This window comes from Eriocheir sinensis, chromosome 20 (assembly GCF_024679095.1).
Source record: "Eriocheir sinensis breed Jianghai 21 chromosome 20, ASM2467909v1, whole genome shotgun sequence".
Classification (NCBI taxonomy): Eukaryota; Metazoa; Arthropoda; class Malacostraca; order Decapoda; family Varunidae; genus Eriocheir; species Eriocheir sinensis.
In genome coordinates, this window is record NC_066528.1 from 19,283,106 (window position 1) to 19,295,559 (window position 12,454).

The 12,454-nt window shown below is 40.7% G+C and overlaps 1 protein-coding gene across 1 annotated transcript in view; it reads left to right on the plus strand.

The window, feature by feature from the left end:
- The window catches only part of LOC127001082 (inter-alpha-trypsin inhibitor heavy chain H6-like), a gene marked incomplete at its 5' end in the record, with an annotated part of 204,296 nt that overhangs the window by 174,446 nt on the left and 17,396 nt on the right, over positions 1-12,454 (plus strand). The window contains 6 exons of the mRNA XM_050865254.1: positions 7,659-7,874; positions 8,602-8,772; positions 10,411-10,623; positions 11,020-11,103; positions 11,762-11,980; positions 12,245-12,415. Of these exons, the coding sequence (XP_050721211.1) occupies positions 7,659-7,874; positions 8,602-8,772; positions 10,411-10,623; positions 11,020-11,103; positions 11,762-11,980; positions 12,245-12,415 (1,074 nt within the window). The remainder of the gene's footprint in view (positions 1-7,658; positions 7,875-8,601; positions 8,773-10,410; positions 10,624-11,019; positions 11,104-11,761; positions 11,981-12,244; positions 12,416-12,454) is intronic.

Genomic DNA, 12,454 nt, shown 5'->3' on the forward strand with positions numbered 1-12,454 from the left:
GAGAGAGAGGTGGATGGGTGACTGATAGAGCTGGGTTGAGAGCAATTGTGTGGGTCTTCAGTCTGAGTATTGTATGAAAACTCCTAAGTCGATTATCAAAGGGAGTATGAAGTCACTAAGATTGATATGAACTTTTGTGTGATGGTCATAGGTCTAATGCTTGTGAAGTCCCTACCCCCTTAAAACCAGGCCTGGGTATTATGTATGCATGTGTGTGAGTGTGAGTAGGTGTGTGCATATATCTGTAATACTATTCACAATGATGTAACAGCCCTCGTGTACAAGCAAACACCAACATTACTTCGCCGCATGACCTCCTTTCAAGTAGCATTTTATTCACTGTAGAAGCCAAAGCACTTTTTCCCTTATTCTCATCTGACATGTTTCCATCTTATCAGTACATTTCATGGTTTTGAGACTCATAAACTGTAACAAATTTTTTCTTACCCAAATTGGCATAGTGGATTTTAGGGCTATTACTAAATCATGTTGAAATTATAGGAGTTCTGAACCCAACATACAATAAGCGAAGTACAGCAAACTACAGGTGTTCTCAATACATACTTACGTGAAATGTTGCTTATGTGTGACAAAGTGCTTTTTCTTCTTAACAAACGCAACAGCACAACACCTTTGACTCGCTTCCACTGCTTGGTTCTGAAGGAGGGAACGCTTACCGACAGAAAGCTGAAGTTTACTAATATTAAGCATCTATGCCTTTCAGTGGGACACTTTTTTATCGGTTAACCCTAACGGAAAAACATGTTCTATAGTGTAGTATGTATTTTGAGGGTCTTAATTTATGTCCTATGATGAATTTTTAAGATCAGTGCCTCTCAGTATGAACCATTTGTGAGATTATCGATTGAGCACATTATAATACAATTTCCTTTTCAGATTTTAAGCTCCAGTATTTCTTTATTTAGCTCTGGTGGTTAACAGTCTCCTATGCTGCTTGTGATATTTATATGATTCACGTGTTCTTGTAAATGATCAGAATTTTTTACATAACATATCATATATAATAGTCCCCGTTCATTTTGTTTTGCTCCTCAGGTTTTCTTTAATCTTGAGTCTATGTTGAGTTTAGAGACAGGAACACATTGTCACTTAGGCACATGACACCCAGCACTGGTCTTCCGTTGAGTCTGGTGGCCGTGATGGGAACAGTGTCCTTTCAATCACCTCCATGTCCATCAATTGCTTATTTTTGCTTCGCTGACGTCATCCGTTTTCCACTTCCCACCTCATGTGTTCCTGGGTGTGACGTGCGGCAATGTGTGTGTGTGCGTGTGTGTGTGTGGCATCAGCTTGCATGTCAGTGGCAGGCGATGGGGAGGACTCAGCTGTTCAGGGGACGGAATGTGTCAGAGTCTGAGAGTAATATGTCTGATATAAACCTGTGTGTCAATAAATGTTGTGTTTTCGCTGCAGGCTTACACTAAGGTCTTGAATACTGTGAGATCGAGTATGTGTTCTTGTATTCAGCATCTCATTAATAATCTAGTTCCAGGGCCTTGAATCTACTTAGTCAGGCATTACCGGTATCTCAGTGTCTGGAAACAATTGATGTAGCCCAGAGAAGGGAGAAATAAGTTAATGCACAACCAGTCAGATGAGGAAGCACTACCCAGAAATTGATGTTGCCCAGAGAAGGGAGAAATAAGTTAACGCACAACCAGTCAGATGAGGAAGCACTACCCAGAAATTGATGTTGCCCAGAGAAGGGAGAAATAAGTTAATGCACAACCAGTCAGATGAGGAAGCACTACCCAGAAATTGATGTAGCCCAGGAAAAAGAGAAATAAGTACACCCATGATCAGTCAGATGAGGAAGCCAGCTCTACCCAGAAATTGATATAGCCCAGAAAAGAGAGAAATTAGCATACTCACAACCAGCAAGATAAGGAAGCCAGCTCTATACGGTTGGCTAAGGGGATTTTAGGGGGGATTCTGCACCTGGTGGGTCACTGTGTTAGGGAAGGCTTCTTTGGTGCATGGAGGGTATATGTGTTGTGGGGCGACTTTGCCTGATGGTCGAGCCTCCCATAACCCACTCAGCGAGCAGGGCACCTCTTTGGTCGACTGGTAAAGTATTGGCTCTCCTGTTGCACTGGTCGCGTGTTCAATCCCAGACGGTCGGCAAACTCTCTCCTTGTCTTCATTAATTTTTCATGTGTTTCGATACATGCAGAGGACCTGTGGGACTGGGAGTAGTAGAAAATAGAGAAAAATCTCGGCATTTTATATGACTCCATTGACTGACTGATGGAAGATTACTGGAGTGAATCAAAGCTGGTTAAAAATATTTGGGAGAGATTAGCCGTCCCAAAAGACTCTTAACCCTTAGACGGCAATGGAAATATATATATAGACGGTCCAAAATTCAGTTAGTTTTGTACGGCAGAAATATAACAACACTTCCAGACTGCGGTAGAATCTATATATGGGCGATAGTTAAAACATCCATTATGCGGCGTAATTATATTTATGCTACGGTCCTAAGGTTGGCAGTGACTAAGGGGGGAGCTAATCTTCAAATACTGCCGCCATCTAAGAGTTAATAGGGTTTGCTAAATACTTTTATACCTAACAAGTTTCCATTGGAGCTAAATCTGTTCCTGCCACTGATAGGCATGGAAACACCGATCATTTTTAGCTCGCATATGATTGTAAACACACACACAACTATAAGGTACACATATATAGGCAGGCATATCATTGTCAGGTCACTCGGAACTATGCAGACAAGTAGACTTTGGGCCTTATTACAAGTCATATCCGAGAAGTTTCGTGTCCCTGCAGAGCTCAGTTTAGGGGTCGCATTACAAGTCATATCCGAGAAGTTCAGTTTAGGAGCCATATTACAAGTTGAATCCAAGAAGTTTTAGGTCCCGACAGAGTTCAGTTTAGGGGTCGTATTACAAGTTGAATCCCAGAAGTTTTAGGTCCCGACAGAGTTAAGTTTAGTGGCCGAATTACAAGTTGAATCCCAGAAGTTTCAGATCCCGACAGAGTTAAGTTTAGTGGCCGAATTACAAGTTGAATCCCAGAAGTTTCAGGTCCCGACAGAGTTCAGTTTAGGAGCCGAATTTCTAGGTAAGATTTAGGTAGATGAAATTGAGGTTAAAATGAGGAGAAAAATGGGGCTAGGGGAGGTTAGGTAAGGCCCTTTATCATATATTCGGCTAGAACAACCCACGAGTAAAGTTTTTGTGCACAATTTGACACTGTTTTCCTTAGAGTAACATTAAACTTGTGTGCATGTTGTGTGTTAAAGGGGAGACTAAATTGTTGTCATATAATCATGTTACGGAGATGAGAAAAATGTACTGTGATCGTTTTTTTGGTTGTTGGTTTTGGGAAGAGATATCAACTTCTGCAAGAGCTAACAGACTTATAACTATTCATTCCTATATTGAGGGTATTTTTCATTTCTCAGCTGTTTGAACCTAAAAGACTCTAATCACTTCCTACATTGAGGGTATATTACTTACCTTAACTATTCTTTTATAATTTTTAGCCATCATAAAACTCAAAGACATTTTTCAACCCGAACATTTATTTTTCATTTCCCAGCTGTATGAATCTAAAGGACTCTCATCACTTCCTACATTGAGGGTATATTACTTATCTAAACTATTTCTTTATAATTTTTAGCCATCATAAAACTCAAAGACATTTTTCAACCTGAACATTTATTTTTCATTTCTCAGCTGTTTGAACCTAAAAGTCTCTAATCACTTCTTACATTGAGGGTATATTACTTATCTGAACTATTTCTTTATCATTTTTAGCCATCATAAAACTCAAAGACATTTTTCAACCTGAACATTTATTTCCCATTTCCGAGCTGCATGAACCTAAATGACTAATCACTTCCTACATTGAGGGTATATTACTTATCTTAACTATATCTTTATAATTTCTAGCTATCATAAAACTCAAGGCAGTGAATCCGAACATTTATTTTTCATTTCTCAGCTGTTTGAACCTAAAAGACTCTCATCACTTCCTACACTAAGGGTATATTACTTATCTTAACTATATCTTTATAATTTCTAGCTATCATAAAACTCAAAGACAGACTAGACTTACACGGAGGGTATTTTTCAACCCGAACATTTATTTCCCATTTCTCAGCTGTATAATCCTGAAAGACTCAAAATCACTTCCTACATTGAGGTTACATACTTACCTGACCCATTCCTTTATACCTTTTACCTATCATAAAGCTCCAAGACTAACTACTTACTTATACATCGAGGGAATTTTTTATATGAACACTTTTTGGTACGTTTTTAGATATATTTATTAGGGCATTTTTTATCTGGGGAGTTTTTTTTTCATTTTTTTTTTCAACTGTCGAAAGCACAAAGCCTCTAACTTCATATCTACTGTGAGGGTATTTTGGACCTGAAGACATTTTTATATTTTTTTAGCTGTATAAAGACTAAAAGACTCATAATTATCTCTATTCCTTCTTTTGAGAATATGAAGAAAAAAAATTATATATACTTTTAGCTGAATTGTGAGGGAATTTCTGATCCGAAGACTTTTTTTCAATATTTTTTTAGCTGTATAAAACTCAGACTCATAATTATCTATCTATTCCTTCCTTTGAGAATATGAAGAAAAAAAATTATATATACTTTTTAGCTGAATTTTGAGGGAATTTCTGATCCGAAGACTTTTTTTCTATACTTTTTTAACTGTTTAAAACTAAAAGACTCTAATTACTTTCACATCGAGGGAATTTTTTTATCCGAACATTTTTTGATCTAACATTTTCTACATTTTTTTAGCTCTATGAAGTTCAAAGACATTGTTTCTGCTATGAGGGTGTTCTCGATCTCAAAAGGCTTTTCTATATTGGTTTTTAGATGCATAAAACTCAAAGATTCTAATTTACTTACTTCCACATTGAGGGAATTTTTGACATGAAGACTTTTAATATGTATTTTTACTATAATTTGAAGGTATTTTGGACGTGAAGTGTTTTTTTTTTTTTTTTTTTCATATTTTTTTAGCTGCATAAAACTCAAAGATTCTAATTTACTTACTTCCACATTGAGGGAATTTTCGACATGAAGACTTTTAATATGTATTTTTACTATAATTTGAAGGTATTTTGGACGTGAACTGTTTTTTTTTTCATATTTTTTTAGCTGCATAAAATTCAAAGACTCACTATACTTCTACATTGAGGGTATTTTTGACCCAAACAGCTATCATTATATTTTTTAACTGCATAAGAATCAAGGACTATCTACTTCTACTTCTACAGTGATGGTATTTTTTATCTGAGCAGTTTTTTGATCCAACAATTTTTATATTTTTTAGCTGTATAAAGCACAAAGACTATTTCTACAGTGAGGGCATTTTTGACCTGAACATCTTTTGGACCTGAACAGTTTTTCACTTTATTTTCCACCTGTATAAAGAGACTGTGAAGGCACGCGGGTCACTGTGCCGGGAGAGGAGACGCGACAAGACACGAGATTGGTCTGCGCTCCTCGGCCTAAGCTAGTTTTCCCCTTCCTCCCTCAGATGGCACTATCTCGGCGTCGGCCTCTTCCTCGGATTCATTTTCAACACCCTAATTATCTGCAGGCGTGTACAGTCAAAGGCAGAAGTATTGGACGCAAACCAGCCTTACCTATTTCACCGGTAACGCTTCCACACAGGCCCGGGAACAGCCACTGTGCCCTCTCTCTCTGGCCAAGGAGAAGACTGCTTGAGGCTTCTTCATGAGCTCACACGAGGATGACCATGTTGTCTTTGCTTGCCGTCACTTGCTTCACTCCCTCCAGAGCTCCTCCGAGGGTTCATGTGCAGCCTTTCAGTCTCCTTTATACTCCTCAAGATCTTGCTTTTCCACTATGATTTTTCTTGTATACTGCTGCCGAGTCTTGCAGTCCTTTTTGGGGTTTATATAAGTTATTTTCTCACCCTCAGCTTCTCCAATCAGGACTTATTGATGGGAACATGGTATAGATTCTTATGTTTTTTGTCCCATTGTGAAAAGGTTTGTGAAATCTCGTATTAAAGACTTTCCCTCCCCCGAGAAATGTGACGACTTCTCCCTCAAATGTGTCCGTACAACTGATAGCATTGCAAAGACAGCGCCGTCATCCTACTCCTTTACTTAAGCACTTTTACTCTCTCCCCCACGGGCTGAGACACAACGAGACGAAATTCAAAAAAGACGAAGATTTTAGAACACACCAATCAGGAACCCTCGCTCATTGTTGCCAGATAAAACCAAAATTACTTTATTCCACTGCCCAGGATAACACCAGCATGCCAAGGTTACAAGGTGTGGTGTGTGTGTTTCTGAGTCAATTGGCAACACTTGAATACCATTGTTGCCAGTATCCTTAAGCCAAAATATCCTTGAGGTACAGAAACACTACATTACTCCAAGATTACAAGGTGTGGTGTGTGTGTTTCCGAGTCTATTGGCAACACTTGAATACCATTGTTGCCAGTATCCTTAAGCCAAAATATCCTTGAGGTACAGAAACACTACATCACTCCAAGGGTACAAGGTGTGGTGTGTGTTTCTGAGCCCATTGGCAACACTTGAATATCATTGTTGCCAGTATCCTAAAGCCAAAATATCCTTGAGGTACAGAAACACTACATCACTCCAAGGGTACAAGGTATGGTGTGTGTTTCCGAGCCCATTGGCAACACTTGAATACCATTGTTGCCAGTATCCTTAGGCAAAATTATCCTTATGGTTCACTTTATGGCACAGAAACACACCAGCATACCAAGGTTACAAGACATGGTGTGTGTTTCCGAGTCCATTGGCAACACTTGAATACCATTGTTGCCAGTATCCTTAGGCAAAATTATCCTCATGGTTCACTTTATGGCACAGAAACACACCAGCATACCAAGGTTACAAGACATGGTGTGTGTTTCTGAGCCCATTGGCAACACTCGCGGATCATTGGTCTCAGCTCCCGTTCCCTTTGCACCTCCCCAAGCAGAAGCCTGAGCACACATTTCCACCTTATTTGAGTCTATCGTGTAATGTAAAAGAGTGCACCTATACCTAGCTTTCTCTGGTCCAGCACATCTTCAGTTGACGGTTTTTCCTCCCATTTCAGGTTAAGTGCAAATTGTTCCCCTGACTCGCCACTTGAGTCTGTTGTTGCACCTCCTCCTCCCAGGCACCTCCACAGTGTAGCTCTGCACTGCACCACCTCTAACATGCACTCTATACCGCACTTGTGTTCCTTAGCTGCCTGCCTCACTTTGTATATATTGTCTGTGTACGTATAGGCTTAAGACTGTGTGCATAGACTACTTCAGATTTAAAACTCGAGGTAAGAACGGACTACGATTCACCTGTTTGGTTATGTTCTGTTTTGATGCAGGGTTTCTTTTTTTGGGGTTTTATCTATGATTTATGCATTGTTTTGAGGCTTTCCAGCTTGGAGGGCATTTTTGGTTTTCTTTTTCAGTTTCCTGCTGTATATTAGACCGTGTTTATGCTTAAGGAAAGTGACTAACACATATACAGTTAAATATAACCATCGTATAACCCACGGAGGCCTTCACATGCTTGTCAAGGCCTGCCTGGACTTACCACACAGGCAAGACTCCGCTCCGTAACTCACTCCTTCATCTCGCCTTCATTTCAGGATGCCATGGAGCAGGACATGGAGAACATCGCCACGGACACAGTGCGGCCCCACATCATCGTCATGCTCACGGACGGGCAGCCCACGGTGGGTGTGACCTCAGAGAACGCGCTGCTCAGGAACGTGAGGGAGCGGAACAAGGATAAAGCGACCATATTCTCCCTCGGGTTTGGCTCCGGAGCTGATATGAACCTCCTGGAAAAGATCTCCCTGCAGGTTTGTTTTGAAAGTTGGAGGTTGGGTGGAGGACAAGGGTATACTTTAACCCGGTAGCAGCGATGGGCCAAATTTGTGGCTTTACCGTGTAGCAGCGACGGGCCAAATTTGTGGCTTTACCGTGTAGCATGACAGACCAAATTTGGCTTTACCGTGTAGCAGCGACGGGTCAAATTTGTGGCTTTACCGTGTAGCAGTGACGGGCCAAATTTGTGGCTTTACCGTGTAGCAGTGACGGGCCAAATTTGTGGCTTTACCGTGTAGCAGCGACGGGCCAAATTTGTGGCTTTACCGTGCAGCAGCGACAGGCCAAATATAAACCCCCCAAAATAGATGATACATAATCTGATCACAAATGCTTTGATATATATTATGAAATGGTTTGTGTGAGGGGTGATTTTTTCTCATTTTTCTCGCTTGGAGGGACCATTAAGAAACATGATCCCCGCTGCTACCGGGTTAAAAGACGAATATGTGCAGGACTTTACATTTTTCTTCATTGAATTGTAACAGCCACATTATCCTCCAGTCTAGTAGCTTGGTGAGATCTGACTGTAGGAAATCCCCATGCAAGGAGCTAAGGCCTCAAGTGTGTATGTTTCCTCTACTAACTCATCCCCCATGCTACTTTATTTGTTGATGCTTCATTTGCTAACTCTTGATGGCGTGGTCGCTGCATTTACTTTCTGCCGTGTGCTTGGTGAAAAAATGTTATGACTCTTTGTAGAACCGAGGAAGTGCACGCAAGATCTACGAGGACACGGACGCGGCGGAGCAGCTGAAGGGCTTTTACCAGGAGCTGTCATCCCCCATCCTCCTCGACGTGCAGTTCAGTTACTCCAACGACGCCGTGACAGTGAACTCCCTCAGCAACACCCACTTCTACAACTACTTCAGCGTAAGACATTTTAACACACTGCCATTACTACTTCAGCATAAGACTTTGTACTATAGCCACAATTAAAGTACTGTATAAGTGTATATGCTTCAGTGTAGTGTTTTTTTACAACCATTGAGTTCTGTATATGCTCCTGTGTTTTTGTGAAGTCTCCTGCATGCTCTCATCTACAACAACTTCTTCAGCGACATTTTTTAACACAGCCATTGAGTTCTGTATATGCCTCTGTTTTAGTCAAGTCCTCAAGCAATGCTCCGTCTACAACTACTTCAGCAGGCATTTTTAACACAGCCATTGAGTTCTGTATATGCTCCTGTTTTAGTCAGTCCCTCTACAACTACTTCAGCGTAAGACATTTTAACACACTACTATTACTACTTCAGCATAAGACTTTGTACTATAGCCACAATTAAAGTACTGTATAAGTGTATATGCTTCAGTGTAAGGCATTTTAACACAGCCATTGAGTTCTGTATATGCTCCTGTTTTAGTCAAGTCCCTCAGCAACACTCACTTCTATAACTACCTCAGTGTAAGGCATTTTAACACAGCCATTGAGCACTGTATATGCTTCTGTCAAAGTCAAGTCCCACAGCAACACTCACGTCTACAACTACTTCAGCATAAGACATTTTAACACAGCCATTGAGTTCTGTATATGCCTCTGTTTTAGTCAAGTCCCTCAGCAACACTCACGTCTACAACTACTTCAGCGTAAGGCATTTTAACACAGCCATTGAGTTCTGTATATGCTCCTGTTTTAGTCAAGTCCCTCAGCAACTCTCACTTCTACAACTACTTCAGTGTAAGGCATTTTAACACAGCCATTGAGTTCTGTATATGCTCCTGTTTTAGTCAAGTCCCTCAGCAATGCTCACGTCTACAACTACTTCAGCGTAAGGCATTTTAACACAGCCATTGAGTTCTGTATATGCCCCTGTAAAAGTCAAGTCCCTCAGCGTAAGATATTGCAAGATAGCCACAAAGTACAAATCGTATTACATCACTTGTGTAGCCTAAATGTTAACCTTTCACAAGACTTAGATATGCAAGTGCTTGAAAACTGGAGTACTCGAGGAACATGTCTAACCTTCAAATAATGCCTGATGTGATATATTGCCGTCCTCGCACACAAACTTGTCTTGTCGTATTTCTGTGATTTCTAAGTCAAGTTTTCCTCATGTCTTTGTAATTCTAGAGTGTGAGTTTCCTAAGATATGCATCAACTTTTCTGCCTATACCACAAACAGCTGACTTAGGAAATGAGAGGTTTTTTGCGATTTCCTGAAAAGCAGAAAAAAATGACCTTGGCAGTTTGTTTATAGAGGCATTGCTGTGTAAACTAAGCCATATTTGGTAGGCAGTTTGTTTATAAGGGCATTACTGTATTTACCTACTTGTATATTTGACCTATCTGTATATTTGACCTCTCTTTAGCCCACTTCTCTTAACTATCCTATTTGTATATATGACCTCTCTTTAGACCATTTCTCTTTTAACTCTCTCTATAGGAACAGTGCTTTGTGGGCCTTTTTTTTCATCATTGTTTACTTTTTTATGCCCTTGAGCTGTTTCCTTTACTGTAAAAAATAAAATAAAAAAGATAATGTGTAAACTAAGCCGTGTTTTGGTGCGTAGGGAACAGAGCTGGTGGTGTCCGGGCAGACGCAGGCCACACAGCAGAGCATCCGGGCCAACATCACCGGCCAGGGCAGGAACGGCGAATTCTTTATGGCGGTGACGGGCTGGGACAACGTAGGGCCACCCGACCACCACCTCCTCAACCACCTCCACCTGGCACCCACACCCAGGAACTTCATCAAGAGGCTTTGGGCGTTCCTAAAAATCAAGGTATGGCTGATAAAAATACATACATACAACACAAAATACATGCATTAAAACATAAAATTTATACACAGAAACCTAAAATATATGCAGAAAACACAAAATACACATTAAAAAACAAAATACATACATTGAAACACAAAATACATACAATAAAACATAAATTACATACACAAAAATTTAAAATATATACAGTAAACACAAAATACGTACATTAAATCATAAATAACACATACATAAAAACACAAAACAACACAAAACATAGAAACGCAACCTTCTTTTCATTCCCGCCTCTGCCTAAATCTGTTACCAAGAAAACATTTACCTCATGAACGGCAATGTATTTTAAGCACTGACCGAACACAACGATAGACGGATACTGAAGCCTCTTACTCTTTCCAGGACTTGTTGATGGAGGAGAAGGCAGCGCGGGGAATGCACGAGAAGGTGTCGGCACAGAAGAAGGCCCTCATTATAGCCCTGGAGGTGAGGAAAGGGTCTGAAGGGGTCTGAAGGGGTCTGAAGCACTGCAAAGATGATGATAGTGATGAAAATATAGTTCTTGGCAGAGCGATTTTTATAATGAAACTTGAATTACTTGGCTAATAAAGTGTTTCTTCACTTATAAGGAGCAATGACACAACAGGCTTCATTCTGTCTCTTAATTTTCACTCTTTCCTTTTCTTTTTTTATCAACTGTTTCACCACTTTTGAGAAACAGGATTAAAGGAGGATTTTTTTTGACATTTTTGGGTCATTGTCTTTGGGCTCCCTCCTTTCCTAGAGAGAGAGAGAGAGAGAGAGAGAGAGAGAGAGAGAGAGAGAGAGAGAGAGAGAGAGAGAGAGAGAGAGAGATCCTTCACCTAACATCAGACAGTCTTAGGACCATATTTTAAGACACCATCGCTTCTCACATCAACTATTTCTAAAGGTCAAAGAGGGAATCAATCTGTTTTTCATGAGTGTTTTTTAAGGTTCATGGCACAGAAGAAGAGTCAAACTACCACCAGGGTCATAAAACTACCCCTGGAAAGGCCTACAGCTCCTACGAAAGCCATGTCAAATATGTGAACTTGGCCGACAAAATGTTTTAAAATACGACCCACAATCCCTCCAGGCTAACACTTAAACTGTCCCATTCCAGAACCACTTCGTTACGCCCCTCACGTCGCTGGTGGTGGTGCAGCCGGACAAGGAGAACTGCAAGGACTACGAGGAGGACGACACGGATGAGGAGGAGGAGAGTCTGGACAGCCGGCACAAGGCTCCCTCGGCCTCCCCCTCAGACGACCCCTTCAACTACACCTCCATCCTCAGGACCCAGGACTCAGTTGCTCGTGGCTTCAACCCGGCGTCCATACAGGTGAGGCGATGTGTTGGCGTAGTAGAAGTAGTAGTAGTAGTAGTAGTAGTAGTGGTAATAGTAGTATAGTAGTATCGATCAGCCTGGAATCCATATAAGTGAGATATTGTGTTGACGTACTTGTATTTTTAGTATTTGTATTTATATTAGTGGTAGTATTGGTATTAGTATTGGTATTACTGTTAGTATTAGTATTGGTATTAGTATTGGTATTAGTACTGATAACCTCTATAGCTCCATCAATAACTCACTATGTCATTCCAGGTCCACGGTGGATTGCTCTCCTCAGAGTACGACTATCCCTCAGACCACGGGACATTCGACTCTTTCAACAAGGGGATTTATGTGTCCAGCTTACCCAGCAGCTGCAGGCCTTCCAGTACCAGCTTATGGCTTATATCACTTATGTTCATGTGCTTGGAGCTCTTTAATCAGGTGAGGGAGATTGAAGTTGAGTTTCCGTCCTTGGTAGTT